Here is a 16,465-nt window from a genome sequence, read left to right on the forward strand (position 1 = left end):
TGATTCTGTACATGTCCTCCACTGTGTGTATATATATATACTCCACTGTGTGCATATACTCCATTGTGTACATGTCCTCCACTGTGTGTATATAGGCCACACCTTCCTTATCCGTCCGTTTGTTGATGGACACTTAGGTTGCTTCTGTGGCCTGACTCTTGTGAATAGTAATGCTGTGAACATTGGGGTGCATGTATCTGTTTGAGCTTTGGCTTCTCTGGATTCATACAGGGACAGCCTTCTCAGTATAAAGGATCTGAAGCAGGGAGAAAGGACTTCAAGGCAGAAGCGATATAACTAAGCCCAAAACACACCGAGGACCCCTTGATCCGGAGCCCAGTGTTCCCAACAGGCAGGGCTGTTTGGAGAAAGGGGCATTTTCCATGTTCACTCATGGACAGTCAGGTCAGGAGACTGGACATCCACTAGGTTTTATCTGTGTGAGTTCTTTTTTGCAGGGCATTGCATACAAGTAAAGCAGGGCTGTCCAACAGCAGCAACAGTGAGCCTCACCACACAGGCGTGCTGCTCTCTGTGGCAATTTATTAAGCTTCTTCATTCTGGCTTTCAAAGAAGAGAGACACTGAGATTTTATTTTTAATAAGAATGAAATAGAATTCCTGTTCTGCCGTGGCAGAGTGATGCTACCATAGCCTCTCTCTCCTGCTGGTAACAACAGAAACTTTGGGTAGAATGCAAAGCAGTTACCCAGGAATCTGAAAATAAAAGTGGGCAGGTCGCGGTTGGGAGCTGCAAACAGGAAGAGCAGCCCAGGGACGGTCGCTTCCCCTTCCGTCTCAGTGCTCTGTCTCAGGGCAGCCCGATCCTGGGCTCTCGGTGTGGGAGAGAGTGGGGGTGGCTCTTGAGAGTCTCAGGGCGGACAGACAGCAGCATGGCACAGGCCAGGCACGGCCGTGAGAACCCGGCTGAGATGCAGCCTCAGCCCAGGTCTCAGACCGAGGGGCATTGGTGCTAGCAGAGCCAAGCACTTGAGGCATCACCCAAAAATCAGAGATGCAGGCCTCCAGCCCCACACAGCAGTGGGATGGGCCAGGGAGTAAGACAGAACTCATGGTCTGAACCCAGGCAGCTTGATAACTTGCTAAAAATTTCAACATTCCCCAGAAAATTGGAGCCTAACCCTAGATACATCAGTAATAATGTTGAATGCATCAATTAAATGGTGATCAGTTTAGATAGAAATACCAATATCCAGCTACATGCTGGCTTCATAAAACTACTATAGCCATAAAGACTTAGGTAGATTAAAAAGAAAAGAATATGATAGACTACATCATGAAAACTCAAAACCGAAAGGCCGCATTAATGTTAGACAAAGTAGACTTCAGACCACAGAAAGTTTCTGGGGTGAGGAATACCACTCATCAAGAAGATAGAGCAACCCCACATGTGTATTCTCCTAAGAATGGAATTTCAAAAGTGGAGCAGAAACTTATAGATGTGAAAGGAGAAATGGATCCCTAGTTATAGCTGATGACTTCACTCTTTCAGTGATCAGTAGCATAGGTAAACAGAAAGTCTACAGAGATGTAGCGAATCTAAACAGCACCATCGGCCTCCTTGCTTAATTAATTAAGTGAACATTTATTGAACACTCTTCCCAGCAATAGCAAGTACATTCCTTTCATGTGGACATGGGGCACTCACAATACATACTGTTAATATATTCTGGGTCTTAAAGCAAATGGTAGTAAATGTCAGCAAATTTGGAAAACAGTAGTGACCAAAGCACTGGAAAAGGTCAGTTTTCATTCCAATCCCAAAGAAAGGCAATGCCAAAGAATGTCCAAACTACCGCACAGTTGTGCTTATTTCACACACTAGGAAGGTAATCGGAGAAGGCAATGGCACTCCACTCCAGTTTTCTGCCTGAAAAATCCCATGGACGGAGGAGCCTGGTGGGCTGCAGTCCAGGGGGTCGCTAAGAGTGGGATACGACTGAGCGACTTCACTTTTGCTTTTCACTTTCATGCATTGGAGAAGGAAATGGCAACCCACTCCAGTGTTCTTGCCTGGAGAATTCCAGGGACGGGGGAGCCTGGTGGGCTGCCGTCTATGGGGTCGCACAGAGTCGGACACGACTGAAGTGACTTAGCAGCAGCAGCAGGAAGGTATTGCTCAAAATCCTTCGAGCTAGGCTTCAACAGTACATGAATCAAGAACTTCCCGATGTACAAGCTTTATTTAGAAAAGGCAGAGGAACCAGAAGATCAAATTGCCAACATCTGTTGGATCATAGAAAAAGGGAATTCCAGAAAAACATCTACTTCTGCTTCATTGACTATGCTAAAGCTTTGACTGTGTGAATCACAAAAAACTGTGGAAAAATTCTTAGATAGGAATACCAGACTACCTTACCTGCCTTCTGAAAAACCTGTGTGCAGGTCAAAAAGCAACAGTTAGAACCAGACATGGAACAACAGACTGGTTCCAAATTGGGAAAGGAGTACATCAAGGCTGTATGTTGTCACCCTGCTTATTTAACTTACATGCAGAGCACATCCTGAGAAACGCTGGGCTGGAGGAAGCACAAGCTGGAATCAAGACTGCTGGGGGAAACACTAACAGTCTCAGACATGCAGATGACACATTCAAATGGCGGAAAGTGAGGAGGGACTAAAGAGCCCCTTGATGAAAGTGAGAGAGAGTGAAAAAGCTGGCTTAAAGCTCAACATTGAAAAAACCAGGATCACGGCATCCAGTCTCACGACTTCATGGCAAATAGAAGGGAAAAGTAGAAGCAGTGACATATTTTCTTTTCTTGGCTCCAAAATCACTGTGGATGGTGACTGCAGCCATGAAATTAAGAGCCACTCGCTCCCTGGAAGAAAAGCCATGGCAGGTCTAGGCTGTATTGAAAAGCAGAGGCATCCCTTTGCCAGCAAAGGTCCATGTGATCGAAACGATGGCTTTCCCGTGGTCGTGTACCAATCTGGGCTTCCCTGGTAGCTCAGCTGGTAAAAAATGTGCCTGCAATGTAGGAGACCCCGGTTCAATTCCTGGGTCAGAAAGATTCCCTGGAGAAGGGAGCCGCTATCCACTCCAGTATTCTGACACGGAGAATTCCATGGGCTACGTAGTCCCTGGGACACGACTGAGCGACTTTCACTGTCAGGTACCGAAATGGGAATTGGTCCATAAAGAAGGCTGAATGCCAGAGAACCAACGTGCTTGAACTGTGGCACCGGAGAAGACTTTTGAGAGCAAGAGTCTTGGACAGCAAGGAGCTCAAACTAGTCAATCCTGAAGGGAATCAACCTTGAGTACTCATTGGAAGGACTGTTGCTGAAACTGAAGCTCCAGTACTTTGGCCACCTGATGCAAAGAGCTGACTCATTGGAAAAGACCCTGATGCTGGGAAGGATTGAGTGTAGGAAGAGAAGTGGGCAACAGAGGATGAGATGGTTGGATGGCTTCAATGGACTTGACTGGCTCAATGGACTTGAGTTTGAGCAAACTGCAGGAGATAGTGAAGGACAGGGAAACCAGGCAGGCTGCAGCCCATGCCTGGCAAAGTATTGGAGCTTCAGCATCAGTCCTTCCAATGAATATTCAGGGTTGATTTCCTTTAGGATTGACTGGTTTGATCTCCTTGCAGTCCAGGGGACTCTCAAGAGTGTTTTCCAGCACCACAGTTGGAAAGCATCAGTTCTTCCATGCTCAGCCTTTATGGCCGGAGGATAGGTAGAGGCAAATTCCCATCCAAAATGCAGGCAGAGGCTTTTTCCTCTTTCGGGTAACTGACAAGGGTGGTAACTGACATGGTGGTATGTGTGAGCGCTCCCCCTTACAGGTCAGCCCCCACTCCAACTCTAGCTGCGGTTTTGGTAAATAATTCCACAATATTTAGCAAGGAAGATGAAAACTTTGTTCACACAAAATCCGGTATGGAAATATTTAGTTTTATCTGTAATTGCCAATACTGGGAACAGCCCAAATGTCCTTCACCCACTGGATGCATAGGGCTTCCCAGGTAGCTCAGTTGGTAAACAGTCTGCCTGTGAAGTACGAAGCGCAGGCAGGTGGGAGCCTGAACTCCAGTTCCGGAAGACCCCCTGTGGGAGGACAAGGTGATCCGCCCCAGCATTCTTGCCTCAGAGCCCTGTGGACAGAGAATCCGGTGGGCTACAGTCCATGAGGTTGCGGAGTCAGCCATGGCGGAGGCAGCTGAGCACGCAAGCACGCGTATGCCAGGTGCGCGAGGAAACTGTGATGCGTCCGCAAAGCAGGCTGGTTCCCGCCAACAAACAGCACAGACTCCTGGCATACCAGCAGCACGGTGCCCCTCGAGTGTGCTGTCTCAGTGGGAGCAGCCTGGCCCAGTGTGATTCTGCTTATGTGGTACTTTGACAAAGGAAAACATCAGTTCAGAAAAAAGCTGGTGGTTGCCTGGAGCGGCTCTCAGAGGAGAGGTGGTGGCATGGCTCAGAACTGCGAGCCAGAAGGGGCCAGGCCACTGCCTGGGAATGATGACAGGCTGAAAGAGGCAGCTTTGCTGTCACACACCCGCCGGTTCCCAAGTGGCGCCCAGCCGGTCCTCGGCCACCGGGAGCTGCGCTGGTGGCCAGGCAGGGCTCAGCGGGCTCGTTGGGTGGGTGATCCTGGCTCCTAGGCCTTGCCAGAGGCCAGGAGAGCGGGGAGCTGAGAGCTGTGATGCTTGAGGCCGCACGCGGGCTGAGGGAGCCAGGCTCCAGGCCTCGGGGCGGCCGGCACGGCCTGACTGGGGCTGTCGTTGCAGGGCCATGCGGCACCGTACAGAACGGTGTCCGCCCGCGCTGCTGTCCCCTCCACCATCCTCCGGCTCCCGGCTACGGCGTTTCAAGGAGTTTTTGAGAGATATCCTGAAACTCTGGTGAGGGTGGTACAGGTGAGCCACTTTTCCAGGCCGTCTGTCTGGCGCCCTGGCCGTCTCAGGGAGGGGCCCAGGGTCGAGGCCCTGAGTATCTCATCGGTGTACTGTGTCCCGGGGCCACGAGGCATGTCCACAGTAGTGGAAGTGCCTTCACCGGCAGGACTGAGTGCTGGCGACGTGGGGCTCATGGTGGGTGTCAGAAGAACTAAGATGTTTTTCTAAAACCTTGTAATACATATTTTGCTGTAAAAATTAATATTGATAGCTTCAATGCAGTCTTCAGATTGCCTACCATGTCCCAAAAGAACTCTTATTGTTATTAAATGTCTTGATTTGAAGTAATTTTAGAAACTTGCAGAGGCAGTGCAGGTTCCTGCTGCCCCGTGCCCACACCTTGCGTGCAGGCTGGGTTGTCTCCACCAGGGGCTCTCCGGCCCACGAGGTTGGCAGGCTCAGCCCCTGGGGAGGCCCGTCCCGCTCAGCTGGCTCGTCTCTCTGCAGATCATCATGGTGCGGCTGCAGAGGGTCACCTTTCTGGCTCTGCACAACTACCTGGGCCTGACCACAGAGCTCTTCAACCCCGTGAGTGTGCCGGCCTCCCACCATGGGTCCTCGGGACAGCTGCTTCTGCCTCAAGGGGCGGGCCAGCAGACAGGCCGGGGTGGGGTGTCCTGGCCCAGTGCTGAGCTTGTCCCGGGGACACGCTGCCTGTCTGCGGCCCCGTGTCCACACGGCTCCCCTCTGGGAGGGCCTGTGGTTTGGCCAAACTCCGCTTCTCTGGTCCCCCTGTTCTGTGTGCGTGGTTGCCCTCCCAGCTTCTACCTGACCTGTGCTGAGCCGACACCCAGCAGCGGAGCTGTGTCCCTGGCGTGCCCCTTGCCCTGGGCCCCTCTGAGGGCACCTGGGGCAGCGTGCCCTGCCCTCGACCCTGCCTCAATCAAGGCCAGTGGATTGAGCTGATGGCTGTGGGGTGGGAGAAGCTGCTTCACCCCCTCAATTCTGGTGAACGGTAAGTGCCAGGGTCCAGCCCTGGTGGATCCAGGAAATTCGAAGGTGGGGATGGCGTCGGCATCCATAAAGATAACTTATTTAATTACAGATAGAGAGGGATTAGAAGATGAGCAGAGAAAAAGAGGCTGAATAACTTGGTTCACATAGGATACCAATCACCACCTACGCAGGCCGCAGGCGTCTTCCCGTTCTCCCGAAGGAGAGGAGGCACTGAGCCCCACCCCCCTCCCCGGCCCCGGTCCGATCTTAGAAGCCCAGGCAAAATTAATAGGCTTGGTGGGCACCCATGCACCAGATGAGAATTCGGCCAGAAAATAGTAGGAGAGAAAAAGGGGCTGAATAACTTGGTTTACGTGGGATGCCAATAAAATTCCAAGACAAGGAATTTGCACCATCTACATTGGGCCACCGGTGCCACTTGAATATCGGAAGGTGCCCCTCCTTAGGCTCCTTCTCGCATGGGCTTGAAAACCGGGGCAAGTAAGTAGACGTGGCGAGCACCCATGCTCCAGATGGGAATTCAGCCAGAAAAACAGGGAGCAGAAAAGAATGACGTGGGGGAATCAGTCTTTCCGGAAACTGATCCCATTTCTTTATTTTTGGGTTTGCTTATATACGTTTCGTTACACATAGGGATGAGTACAGACTCACGGGGGTGGGGGGGAGTGGTCAGCAGTCCTGACCTTTATCAAAATCAGGTGCTTCACACAAAAAGGTCTTAAGTATTTTACATCATCTTCTAGCCATGAGGCCTGCTGACATTTTACGACCCTTTCTTTCTGATAACCAAAAAACTTATTTCTTCCAAGGGTGTTTTTTTTCTTAAACCAGGCACCATCCTCCAAATAAAGTTACATTCCTATAGGGTGAGGGTGTAGTGAGTTACAATCAAGAAAAGAATTTATTTAACCCAAGGTTAACATGATTAATCTTAAAGGTTAATACTTATTTCTCCTATATGCTTAAAGGTTAATGCTTATTTCTCCTATATGCTAGTTATATTCATTATAAGGGCAGGGAACATGGAGATTTAGCAGCAAACATCATCCCAACAAATGAAAATCCTTTCACCAATGTTCCCCTTAAGATCTATTTAGTCTTAACATAGTGATAAAGTTACATTTTTACATAGCAAGGACACAGTGATTTATAACAAAGTACAGTGATCTATTCCAAAAGAGAAAATTCATTCACTCAAAAAGTCTAGTATTGCTAACCTTAAAAACTACTATATTTCCTTTGCTATATTCCAGATAGATTGATTAATATATTCCCAGGTGCCTAAGGATATGGAGGCCTGGCGGCAATCATTGACTCAACAATGAGAAAAGCCCTATGCTAATTAAGACTTTAAAAATACTCCAAAACTCTCTGTGCTGTTTATGGTTGAGAGGTAGTGAACAATCATGTGCATAGTGGCAGGAGTATGGATAATCCTGTCACACAAGCTAGTCTGGCAGCAGAGGGGTTTGACCTAAGACCCTTGTCCCACCCAGAGCAGGGAATTAGCAGCAATTATTGGCACAACAAATGAAAAACCCTTCACCAATATAATTCCTAACCAACCCACTATACTAATAATTTCCAACTCCCCAAAATAATTTGCCTTTAGTAAGAATAAAACATCTCATGCCTCTCAGATTGGGAGGCTGTAAACAATCACATGTGGCCGGATGAACCTATACAGGACGGCTAGATAACCTTCAGAGGAGTCCTAAGCTGAAACACTCTTGTCACGCCCAGGAATTTTTATTGCCTTGGAGCTGCACGTTTACTCCTTCTCCGAGAGAAACGGTTATGGGGGAGAGCCCCCCGAAAAGTCAGAGGTGTAGGTGAGAGCACAAAACAGACTCTGGTTTTGGGGGTAGATGCTCAGGAACAGGGGGGTTCCTGAGGCTTGATCACGCCTTTGCGTATGCCAAGCCTCCTTCCTCATGACCTTTGCCATGGGCGGAGTTCCTCACACTGGCTCCCGACAGGTAAGCATGATGTGGGGGCCAGGAGGGCCCGGAGCCTCATGAGCCACACTCCAGCGGGCCCGAGGGCCTGCAGGCTGAGCGAGTGTTCACTCAGCCTCCACACCACGCTTGGTGCGCTCCCGGTTCTCCCGTCTCCCTTTGCTGATACTTTGGGGCATGTCCTGTGTTTCCTACGTTGCCTCATCTTAATGAAGTGTATTGAGGGTCTGATGGTTTTGACCGCTATTTAAACCTGGTGGAGTTTGCAAGACGACAGCAAGCTGGGCCTTTCTTGCCTTAAGCCCTCCTCTTTCTGCGTCCCCGGTGCCCTAGTAGGTCACTGCCTCCCTTCCAGTCGCCGAAGCCTGGTGCCTCCCCGCTCAGGGTGCTGCGCCAGGAGCGCTCCTGAGGCAGCCCTGCTTCTCCCCGTCTCAGGAGAGCCAGGCCATCCCGCTCGTGTCTGTGGCCAGCGTGACTGCCGGGAAGGCCAAGAAGCCGACGTGCTGCAGTCTGGAGGAGAGGCTGGAGAGGCCACCTCGGTCCCAGGAGCCCTGCGGCCCAGGTTCTGCCCGCCCCGGGGCCAGCCTCCTGCCCTCAGTCACCAGCTGTCCCGCCACACACATCCTGCCCCTACTCCTCCTAGGAGAAAACCAGCCAAGGGCGGGCCCCCAGCTTTGCCCTCTGCGTGCACTGCTCTGAGCACTCGGGGAGCGTGGGTTTGGGGAAGGAAGCTGTTGACTGGGCTTGTCTCCTGGGACCCCCCTCTGGGATGACGGTGACACACAGGCACGCTGACTGCCCTGGGCTCTCCCTATCCATTTAAGAATGAGGAGCGGGGGCCGGGGGGCAGGCTGGCCAGGCTCTTTGAGGGTGCTCAGAGCTGGGCGGCAGACCTGGGAGGGCAGCCGGGGCTGCCGCTCACTTGCCACTTGCCTGAGCAGGCGGGCACGGGTGATGGGCCAGACAGGTGCGGGTGACGAGCAGCTGGCCTGCGGGGGCAGGGGGCAGGGTCCGCCAGGAGCTGTCTCAGGCCCCCAGTCGTGCGGCCTGTGCCCTCTGGGAGCAGAGACCTTGCCTCATCCTGGCTCCTCCCAGCAGATCATGGGGGCAGCCGCGCCGCAGTCTGTGGGCCTCTGCCCAAGAGGAGCCACCCCGTCCTGCTGCCTTCTGTCCACGAAGAGGTGGCGGCCAAGCTCAGCCAGGCCCAGGCTGGCATCCAGGCCTCTTCGGCTCCTGCAGGTAAAGGGCCCTCTGACCCACCCAGATGGCCAGCACGCTCTGGGTCTAGGGGCCCCTGCACCTGCGTCCTGGCCTCTGTGGAAGCCTCAGTGGCCCTGCATCCCTCCCCCAGCCTCCGTGTCCAGGGCGTTTCCCCAGCTGGGCCCTGCACAGCCCTGCTGTAATCGCTGCCTGCTGCCCTCCCTTTGCCCCTGAGCCGGGCTGTGCTAGCAGGCTGCTGCCTCTGCTGTCTCCCTGGCACCCCAGCCATCGCCCAGCTTTCCTCCCCGTGAGGTGCCTGCACCGGCCCTCTCTGCTGTCTGCTTGGTCTTCCTGTCGGGTCTCGGCTGCAGAGAGGGCTCCTTGTGACCTCTGGTCAGCAGCCAGCTCTCTTCCCTCTCCCGGGCACCTCCCTGATGGGGACCTTTGCTGTGACCTCAGCTGGCCGATGAGACCTGCAGTGCGTGCTTGCCCTCGGTGTGTCCCAGCTGTGGGACGCTGGTGGTGCCCCCCGAGGACGGCTCTGTCTTGTCTTCACCTGTGTTTCCTGGGTTGCTGGCAGGTTGAATCGTCTGGTGTGCCCGAGAGCTGTGTGGGTTCCCTCTTTAAGAGTTACCTGTTTATATTCTTTGCCCATTTTCTGCAGGGTTTCCTGAATTTGTTTTGTTGGTTTGCATAAATTTTTCTTATGCTCCAGATAGAGATCTCCCATCAGTTTTAATGTCCACGTCCCTTCTCCCGGCCTCTGCTTTTGGGTCAGAGACCCTTGGTGTCCGTATCTGGAAACCAGCTGTTGCCCTGTGGCTATGTTCTGGGTCTCACTTGCTTCTCCTTCTTATTGGATGTAAACACACTCTTCTGGATTCTTGTCTGGTGGCTTTTCAGCTTCACTTTCCATGTGGAAGTCTTTCTTTCCTCATGGCTCCCTCTTACGTTATATTCAGGGTAGGAAAGTCAGCTTTTTCTTTCTCTGTCTAGTGGTAATTTACCCAGCACCACTCACAAAACAATCTTTCAGTTTTCTGGTGCATTTTCTAGGGCTGTCTTCATTCGGCATCACCTTTCCTTTCTGTATCTACATAGATTTTTTTTTTAGTCAACTTTCTTGAGGTAAAATTAACTCACCATAAAATCCACCCTTTTAGTTATTTAGTTTGGCCGTGCCACGTGGCTTGCAAGGTCTTAGTCCCGAGCCAGAGGGTCTGAGTCTGCATCCTCCACAGTGGAGTGTGGAGTCCTGAACACTGGAACGCCAGGAACGTCCCAGACTGAACCCTTTTAAAGTTCACAGCTTTGTTGGTTTTCAGTAGTTTCACGGAGTTGCACATCAGCCTCCACTACCTAGTTCCAGCACATTTTCGTCACCTGGTAGAGAGACCCCGGCCCATCAGCCGTCACCCCCCAGCCGCTTGCCACCACTGCTTTTGTCGGCGGATGTGCCTGTCCTCGGTGTTCCATTACTTGGAGCTGCTGCTGAGGGGTCTTCATGTCCTGTCTGTGTATCCATCTGCTTCTTCACGATTAGCAATCGGCGGCGATTCTTCATCTTCACAGGCTGTTCATGGTCGGGCAGTGTGCATACAGAGCGTGCAGGCCCTCGGGGACTCGGGATGAATCTGCATGAACCGAGCCCCCCGTGAGGCCAGCACCCAGAAGGGGCCCCGGTTGGGCGCCCCGCAGTTCCTATCAGCAGTGGTGCGGTTATCATCCTGTGCCCTCGCGTCCCCCTGACCTCTGAACCCTGAGACTGGCTTTGAGTCTGGCTTCTGCTCAGCCTTGTTTGTGGCCTCCACGTGCCATACGGCAACACACCATTCTCGGTGTGAAGCGCTGTCTCGCTGTGAACACACACGGCACCCGTGTGTCTGTGGGACGCATGTTACCTGTGGAGCTGCCGAGTGACGGGGGCAGGTGTGCTGTGTTCAGCTTGGGAGGTGCTGCCGGGGGTTCCTAGTGCTCACCTGGTTATACCCTCACCAGAGTCACAAGACTGGTTGCTCCAGTCCACACAGTCCAGGACACAGCCACCTGCCACGTGTGGTTGTTTGTATTTAAATTCCAGCAGTCTGATTCTCAGCCCCACTCAGGTGCTCACTGGCCTCGTTTGTAGGAGGGTCAGCACACAGGCGCGCCGCTGGGAGCCGTGCGGCTCGGCGGCCCCGGCGCTCCCAGGAAGCCTTGCTTTCTCGTTCGGCCCCCGTGTGCCCTGCACCCAGGCCTTGCTGTGGCTGCCGCCCCGTCTTTCTGGTGACTTGTGAGCCTGAGGATCCTCCATCTCCTTGGGGGCGGGGTTTTTATTGCCTTTTGGCCCTTTTCGCTTGGTTTTCCTTTCATTTTCTTATGGATTTGTACGAGTTCTTTAGATATTCTCTGTATGAGCTCTTTGGTGCATGTATGTATTAAAAATATTTTCTGATCACTTTTCTCTCTCTTAATAGTATCCTTTGATGAATAGAAATCTTTTAAGAATCCCATCGATCAGATTTTTCCTTTTGTGGTTAATATATTTTGTGTCCTGTCTAGGAAATCTGCCTGTAAGATTTGACATTTTATCTTTCATGTGAAAGTGAAAGTTGCTCGTGTCCGACTCTTTGCTACCCCACGGGATTCTCCAGGCCAGAATACTGGACTGGGTGGCCTTTCCCTTCTCCAGGGGATCTGCCCAACCCTGGGATCAAACCCAGGTCTCCCGCGTTGCAGGTGGATTCTTTACCAACTGAGCCACAAGGAAAGCCTAAGAATACTGCAGTGGGCAGCCTATCCCTTCTCCAGCCAGTCTTCCCCACCCAGGAATCAAACCGGGGTCTCCTGCATTGCAGGCGGCTTCTTTACCAGCTGAGCCACGAGGGAAGCCTTTATCTTTCATACTCACCTAGAACTGAGTCTTCTGTCTGAAGTGGGTGGGGTTGGGATATATTTCTTCTATGTGTTATCCACTTGCTCCACCATATTAAAAACATGTTTAGTGATTTTTTTCAAATAAAATAAATAACAGATAACTAAAAATAATAGCAATCCATATATAACAAAATCTGCGTGTGACGTATCCAGTTACACGAATATATCTAGCTAACGCCCACATAGGGACAGACTTGCCTTTCCTCTGGTCTGTGCAGATAATGCTCTCTTAGAGGACGTGATTCTGGCAGAAGTCTGAGTTATGCTCGGTCATCCCTCGGCTGTCATGGGAGATTGCTGAAAGAACCTGCAGTGGGTACCAGACCCAGGGCCCTCGTGGGAAAGGGTGCAGTGCGGTCAGATGGCCCCTCAGATGGGCCCTCAGGTTCCACACCCACAGATTCAACCAACTGCAGATCGAATTCCATAAACTGGCAAGCTGTACTCAACATTTTATCTTTATTTTTTTATTTGGCTGCCCTGGGTCTTAGTTGGAGCACGTGGGATCCAGCTCCCTGACCAGGGATCAAACCTGGGCCGCCTGCACTGGAGCTCAGAGTCTTGGCCGCTAGACCGCCAGGGAAGGCCCTGTGCGCAGCGCTGTAAGGTCTCATGGGTTGTGTGAGTGTGACAGCGGGCCAGTGAGGAGGAGCATGACTTTCCACATGTGCGTGTTTATCACGGGGAGCGTGGTTCTTCAAATAGGTACTGGTATCGTGATGCTTTGACATTGATAATAATAATATAATAGTATAGCATATTGGTATATATAATAATAAGATATTATGAGTGCATATTTCTTAGGATGGACAAAAGTGGTTATTAACTGCTGTGTTTATTTTAAACATTTCAAAACCTTATTAATATAAGAAAATCTCAATACAGATTTAAATATTTTCCTATGAAACATAATGTTGAAAAAATTAGTGGAGATTGGTCTTTGTAGGGGGCTTCCCTGGTGGCTCAGATGGTAAAGAATCTGCCTGCAATGCAGGAGACTCGAGTTCGATCCCTGGGTCAGGAGGATTCCCTGGAGAAGGGAATGGCTGGTTCCTGTTAATAATCCATTTTCTACTTTTTCATACGAGTACAAACTGCATTCATTTGCCCCAGGTATTGAGGCAAAGTGGAGGTGAAGTTGCTCAGTCGTGTCCAACTCTTTGCGACCCCGTGGACTGTAGCCCACCAGGCTTCTCCGTCCATGGGATTCTCCAGGCAAGAATACTGGAGTGGGTTACCATTTCCTTCTCCAGGGGATCTTCCCGACCCAGGGATTGAACCTGGGTCTCCCGTATTGGAGGCAGATGCTTTAACCTCTGAGCCACCAAGTTGCTCTCAAACTGTAGGTAGACCCACAGCTGCTCCTTCCCGCCTCCCAGGTTCGCTGGCCCCTTGGGAGTGGCCCGCCGTGCTCCTCCAGCTGTGCCTGGGACTGGGCTTGGCCGTCCTCTGCATGGCGTGCGGCTGTGGCCGCAGCTTTCTGCGAGTGCCTGAGGCTGCTCTGTGTCTAGGGTCACCTACGGCCGTGCACTCAGCCAGCCCTGCCCTGGGTGGGTGCTCAGGACCTGGTGTGCACAGGGCACCAGCGCGGCATCCTGAGTCTCCCCTCCATTTACAGGTGCCGCCTCAGACCTGAGGATGGTGTGTGACCGAGCCCAGGTCCCGCCGCCCACAGAAGAGCGCCCCGGTGGCGCGGTGGCCAGCAAGGTAGGGAGCTCCCCGCCCCACCCCTGCGCTGGAGCTTCCTGCTGGCCCGTCTTGGGTCAGGTCCCGGGCTGGCCGGCTACCTGCACCCTTCTGATCACGCTGCCTGTGTTCTTCTCCAGTCCAAGAAGAATGTGGTTGTTGCAGAGACCCCATCGGCTGTCCTCCCCAACTCGGACGGTACCTTGGATGACTCTGTTGCCAGCAAGAAGACAGACTCCATCCTCAGAGCTGCCACACAGGACCTGCTCACCCTGATGAAGCTGGATGTGCGTGACCCCGCTGCCGCCTCTGGCTGGGGTGGGATCGGGGGGGCTTCTGCCTGTCCTGGAGACCCTGCCCTCGGAAGTCCCGCTTCTTCAGGTGACCCCGCTGCCTCCTCTGGCTGGGGTGGGATCGGGGGGGCTTCTGCCTGTCCTGGAGACCCTGCCCTCGGAAGTCCCGCTTCTTCAGGTGACCCCGCTGCCGCCTCTGGCTGGGGTGGGATCGGGGGGGCTTCTGCCTGTCTTGGAGACCCTGTCCTCAGAAGTCCCGCTTCTTCAGGCAGCTGTTCCAGGGTAGGGGTGGCAGTGGCTTCCCCTTCCCCCGGGCAGGGCTCAGGACGGCATCCTGATGGTCCTGATGCTGGTGTTCCACAGACCCCCTCCCAGGGCAGTCTGGGGTCCTTGCCCTCTGGGTGTCCACAGGGAACAGGGCGCCACTCAGGATGCTAACAAAGGGTTAGAAATGTGTGTTCATCACTTTCATGGTTTTATTTGTCTTTTCCCTCCACATAAAGAGTTGTGTGTGCCTTCTAAACAGAAATGTATGAAGCCACCTCGTCCCAGACTAGACTGTTAGTGCTCCCAGCCACGACCCCTCTTCCTTCCGGGGGACGGCTCCCCAGCGCCCACATGTGCGCTGGGTAAGAGGGACGCGTCCTGTGTGTCTTCCGAGTCTGCGCCCACTCTGCTGCCTGAGCCAGAGGCTCCGTCCATGCCAGTGCTGAGCTCAGTCACACGCGGGTCTGTGTCCCCTCCAAGCTGGTGGGTGAGGGCTCTGTGCCAGCAGTCAGAATTTGGGGGCTTTTCCATTTTAGATAAAAGCGGGGGTGTGGGCTTGGGTTTCAGCGTTAATGCGATCTCCTTGGTGCTGGTGGGACTGCGTCTCTCACATCTCACTGTCTCTGCGTCTGGTGGGGGAGCATGTGGAGCCTGCTGCCCGTCTGTCTGTCTTTCACTGTCAGGCGTCTGGGATTTCTTTCCAGTTTCTGAACGAGAGTCCTGTGCTGCGTAGGTCTTGCACGTGGCCATCTCTGGGATTTGCCTTTCTGCCTTCTGAATGGTCTCTGGTGGACGGAAGTTTGTAACTACAGTGCAGTCAGCACCGCTTTTTTCTCTTATGGTTAGTGCTTTCTGTGCCTAAGAAACATTTCCTTACTTTGGGTTCATAAATATTTTTATATATTGTCTTCAAAAAGCTCTGCTGTCACGCCTTTCTCAGGTTTTAAAGCGGATGGGATTAATTTTTGTGCGGAATGCAGGGAAGGACTGGATTGATGTGCTTTTGCTCACGACTACCTGGCTGGCTCAGAGTCATGCTGTCTCCAGTGTCTCTGTTGGGATCTGGCCTGACTCCTCTGCGGTTTCTGTCTCACTTCTGGCGCCACGCAGGGCAATGTCCTCCTTGAGCCCCAGAAAACAGGGATAGATGGGGGCCTCCCACACCCCTCAGCTCATGGGGCCTCCCTTCCTGGCCTCCCTGGGCGGGAACTGGGAACTTTCATGAAGGTTTTGCCATCGGCACCCGTGCACAGCACAGCCCCTGAGTGGGGCAGCTTTCGGGCCAGCATTGGGGCACACGGCGCCTCCGCCAGACTGGTCCAGATGCTGCTGCGTGCCAGTTCCCAGGCGGGCAGAGGGAGGCCGCGGCTGGCGCGTGACTCCCCCCCTCCTGCGGGGCTCAGCCTCCTGAGGGGCAGCTCGTGGCTCCTGGGCTGAGTCCCGGGGCAAGGCAGCAGCAGTGCTCTGCCTCTGGCCTGAGCGTCTGCGGAGGAGGGCGTGTTCGTCTTCCCTCCTTTGAGGAGAGCTGTCTCCTTGGTGCTGTCAGGATAGGCTCTCTCGGATCACGCGGTGTCGTTGACAGAACTGAGCACGGGTTTCTTGTTACTCGTCTTGCACGAGACTCTGTGGGCTTCTTTGGTCTGTCCCTCTCAATCACTGTAGGCAAATTATCAGCATTATCTCTCCAAGTATTGCCTCTGTCCATTTCCTCTCTTAGCCCTCAAGACTCGAACGAATGCATGTTCTCCTTTACCCGTTATGAATCTTGCCCTTTCTTCTGCTGCTGCTGCTGCCGAGTCGCTTCAGGCGTGTCCGACTCTCGGCAGCCCACCAGGCTCCCCCATCCCTGGGGCTCTCCAGACAAGAATATTGGAGTGGGTTCCGTTTCCTTCTCCAGTGCGTGGAAGTGAAGTCGCTCAGTCGTGTCCGGCCCTCAGCGAGCCCGTGGACTGCAGGCTCCTCTGTCGGAGGGATTTTCCAGGCTAGAGGACTGGAGTGGGGCGCATCGCCTTTTCTGCTTTCTCCTGCGTTTTCGTCATAAAAGTCTTTGAAAGAAGCGTAAATGTCGATGTTCTTATTTGAGTTCTGTCGGAAGCAGGCCTGCCGTCGCGCCTGGGACTGAGTCCGAGGCTGGCTCTCCCGTCACCGTGCCGGCAGGCCCGCTTCTTGGCTCTGCTGCCCCGAGCCCAGCTGTCACGCGCCTCGCCCGCGTGCATGCCTGTTGCTGTGGGGTCCCGCCCTTGGGGTCGCTTGGCCTCGTC

General features: G+C 53.1%; 1 protein-coding gene across 12 annotated transcripts in view; it reads left to right on the top strand.

Moving 5' to 3' along the window:
• Positions 1 to 16,465, top strand: part of PNPLA7 (patatin like phospholipase domain containing 7) — an 83,218-nt gene that overhangs the window by 21,711 nt on the left and 45,042 nt on the right. For 8 of the 12 annotated variants that reach the window (XM_069579655.1, XM_069579647.1, XM_069579645.1 and 5 more), the window contains 6 exons: positions 4,760 to 4,888; positions 5,375 to 5,455; positions 8,278 to 8,404; positions 8,938 to 9,081; positions 13,577 to 13,665; positions 13,785 to 13,931. In XM_069579655.1, the coding sequence (XP_069435756.1) occupies positions 4,760 to 4,888; positions 5,375 to 5,455; positions 8,278 to 8,404; positions 8,938 to 9,081; positions 13,577 to 13,665; positions 13,785 to 13,931 (717 nt within the window). The remainder of the gene's footprint in view (positions 1 to 4,759; positions 4,889 to 5,374; positions 5,456 to 8,277; positions 8,405 to 8,937; positions 9,082 to 13,576; positions 13,666 to 13,784; positions 13,932 to 16,465) is intronic. The other 4 variants (XM_069579649.1, XM_069579648.1, XM_069579653.1 and 1 more) reach the window with 1 other exon arrangement.

This window comes from Ovis canadensis, chromosome 3, assembly GCF_042477335.2.
Source record: "Ovis canadensis isolate MfBH-ARS-UI-01 breed Bighorn chromosome 3, ARS-UI_OviCan_v2, whole genome shotgun sequence".
In the NCBI taxonomy this organism is placed as follows: Eukaryota; Metazoa; Chordata; class Mammalia; order Artiodactyla; family Bovidae; genus Ovis; species Ovis canadensis.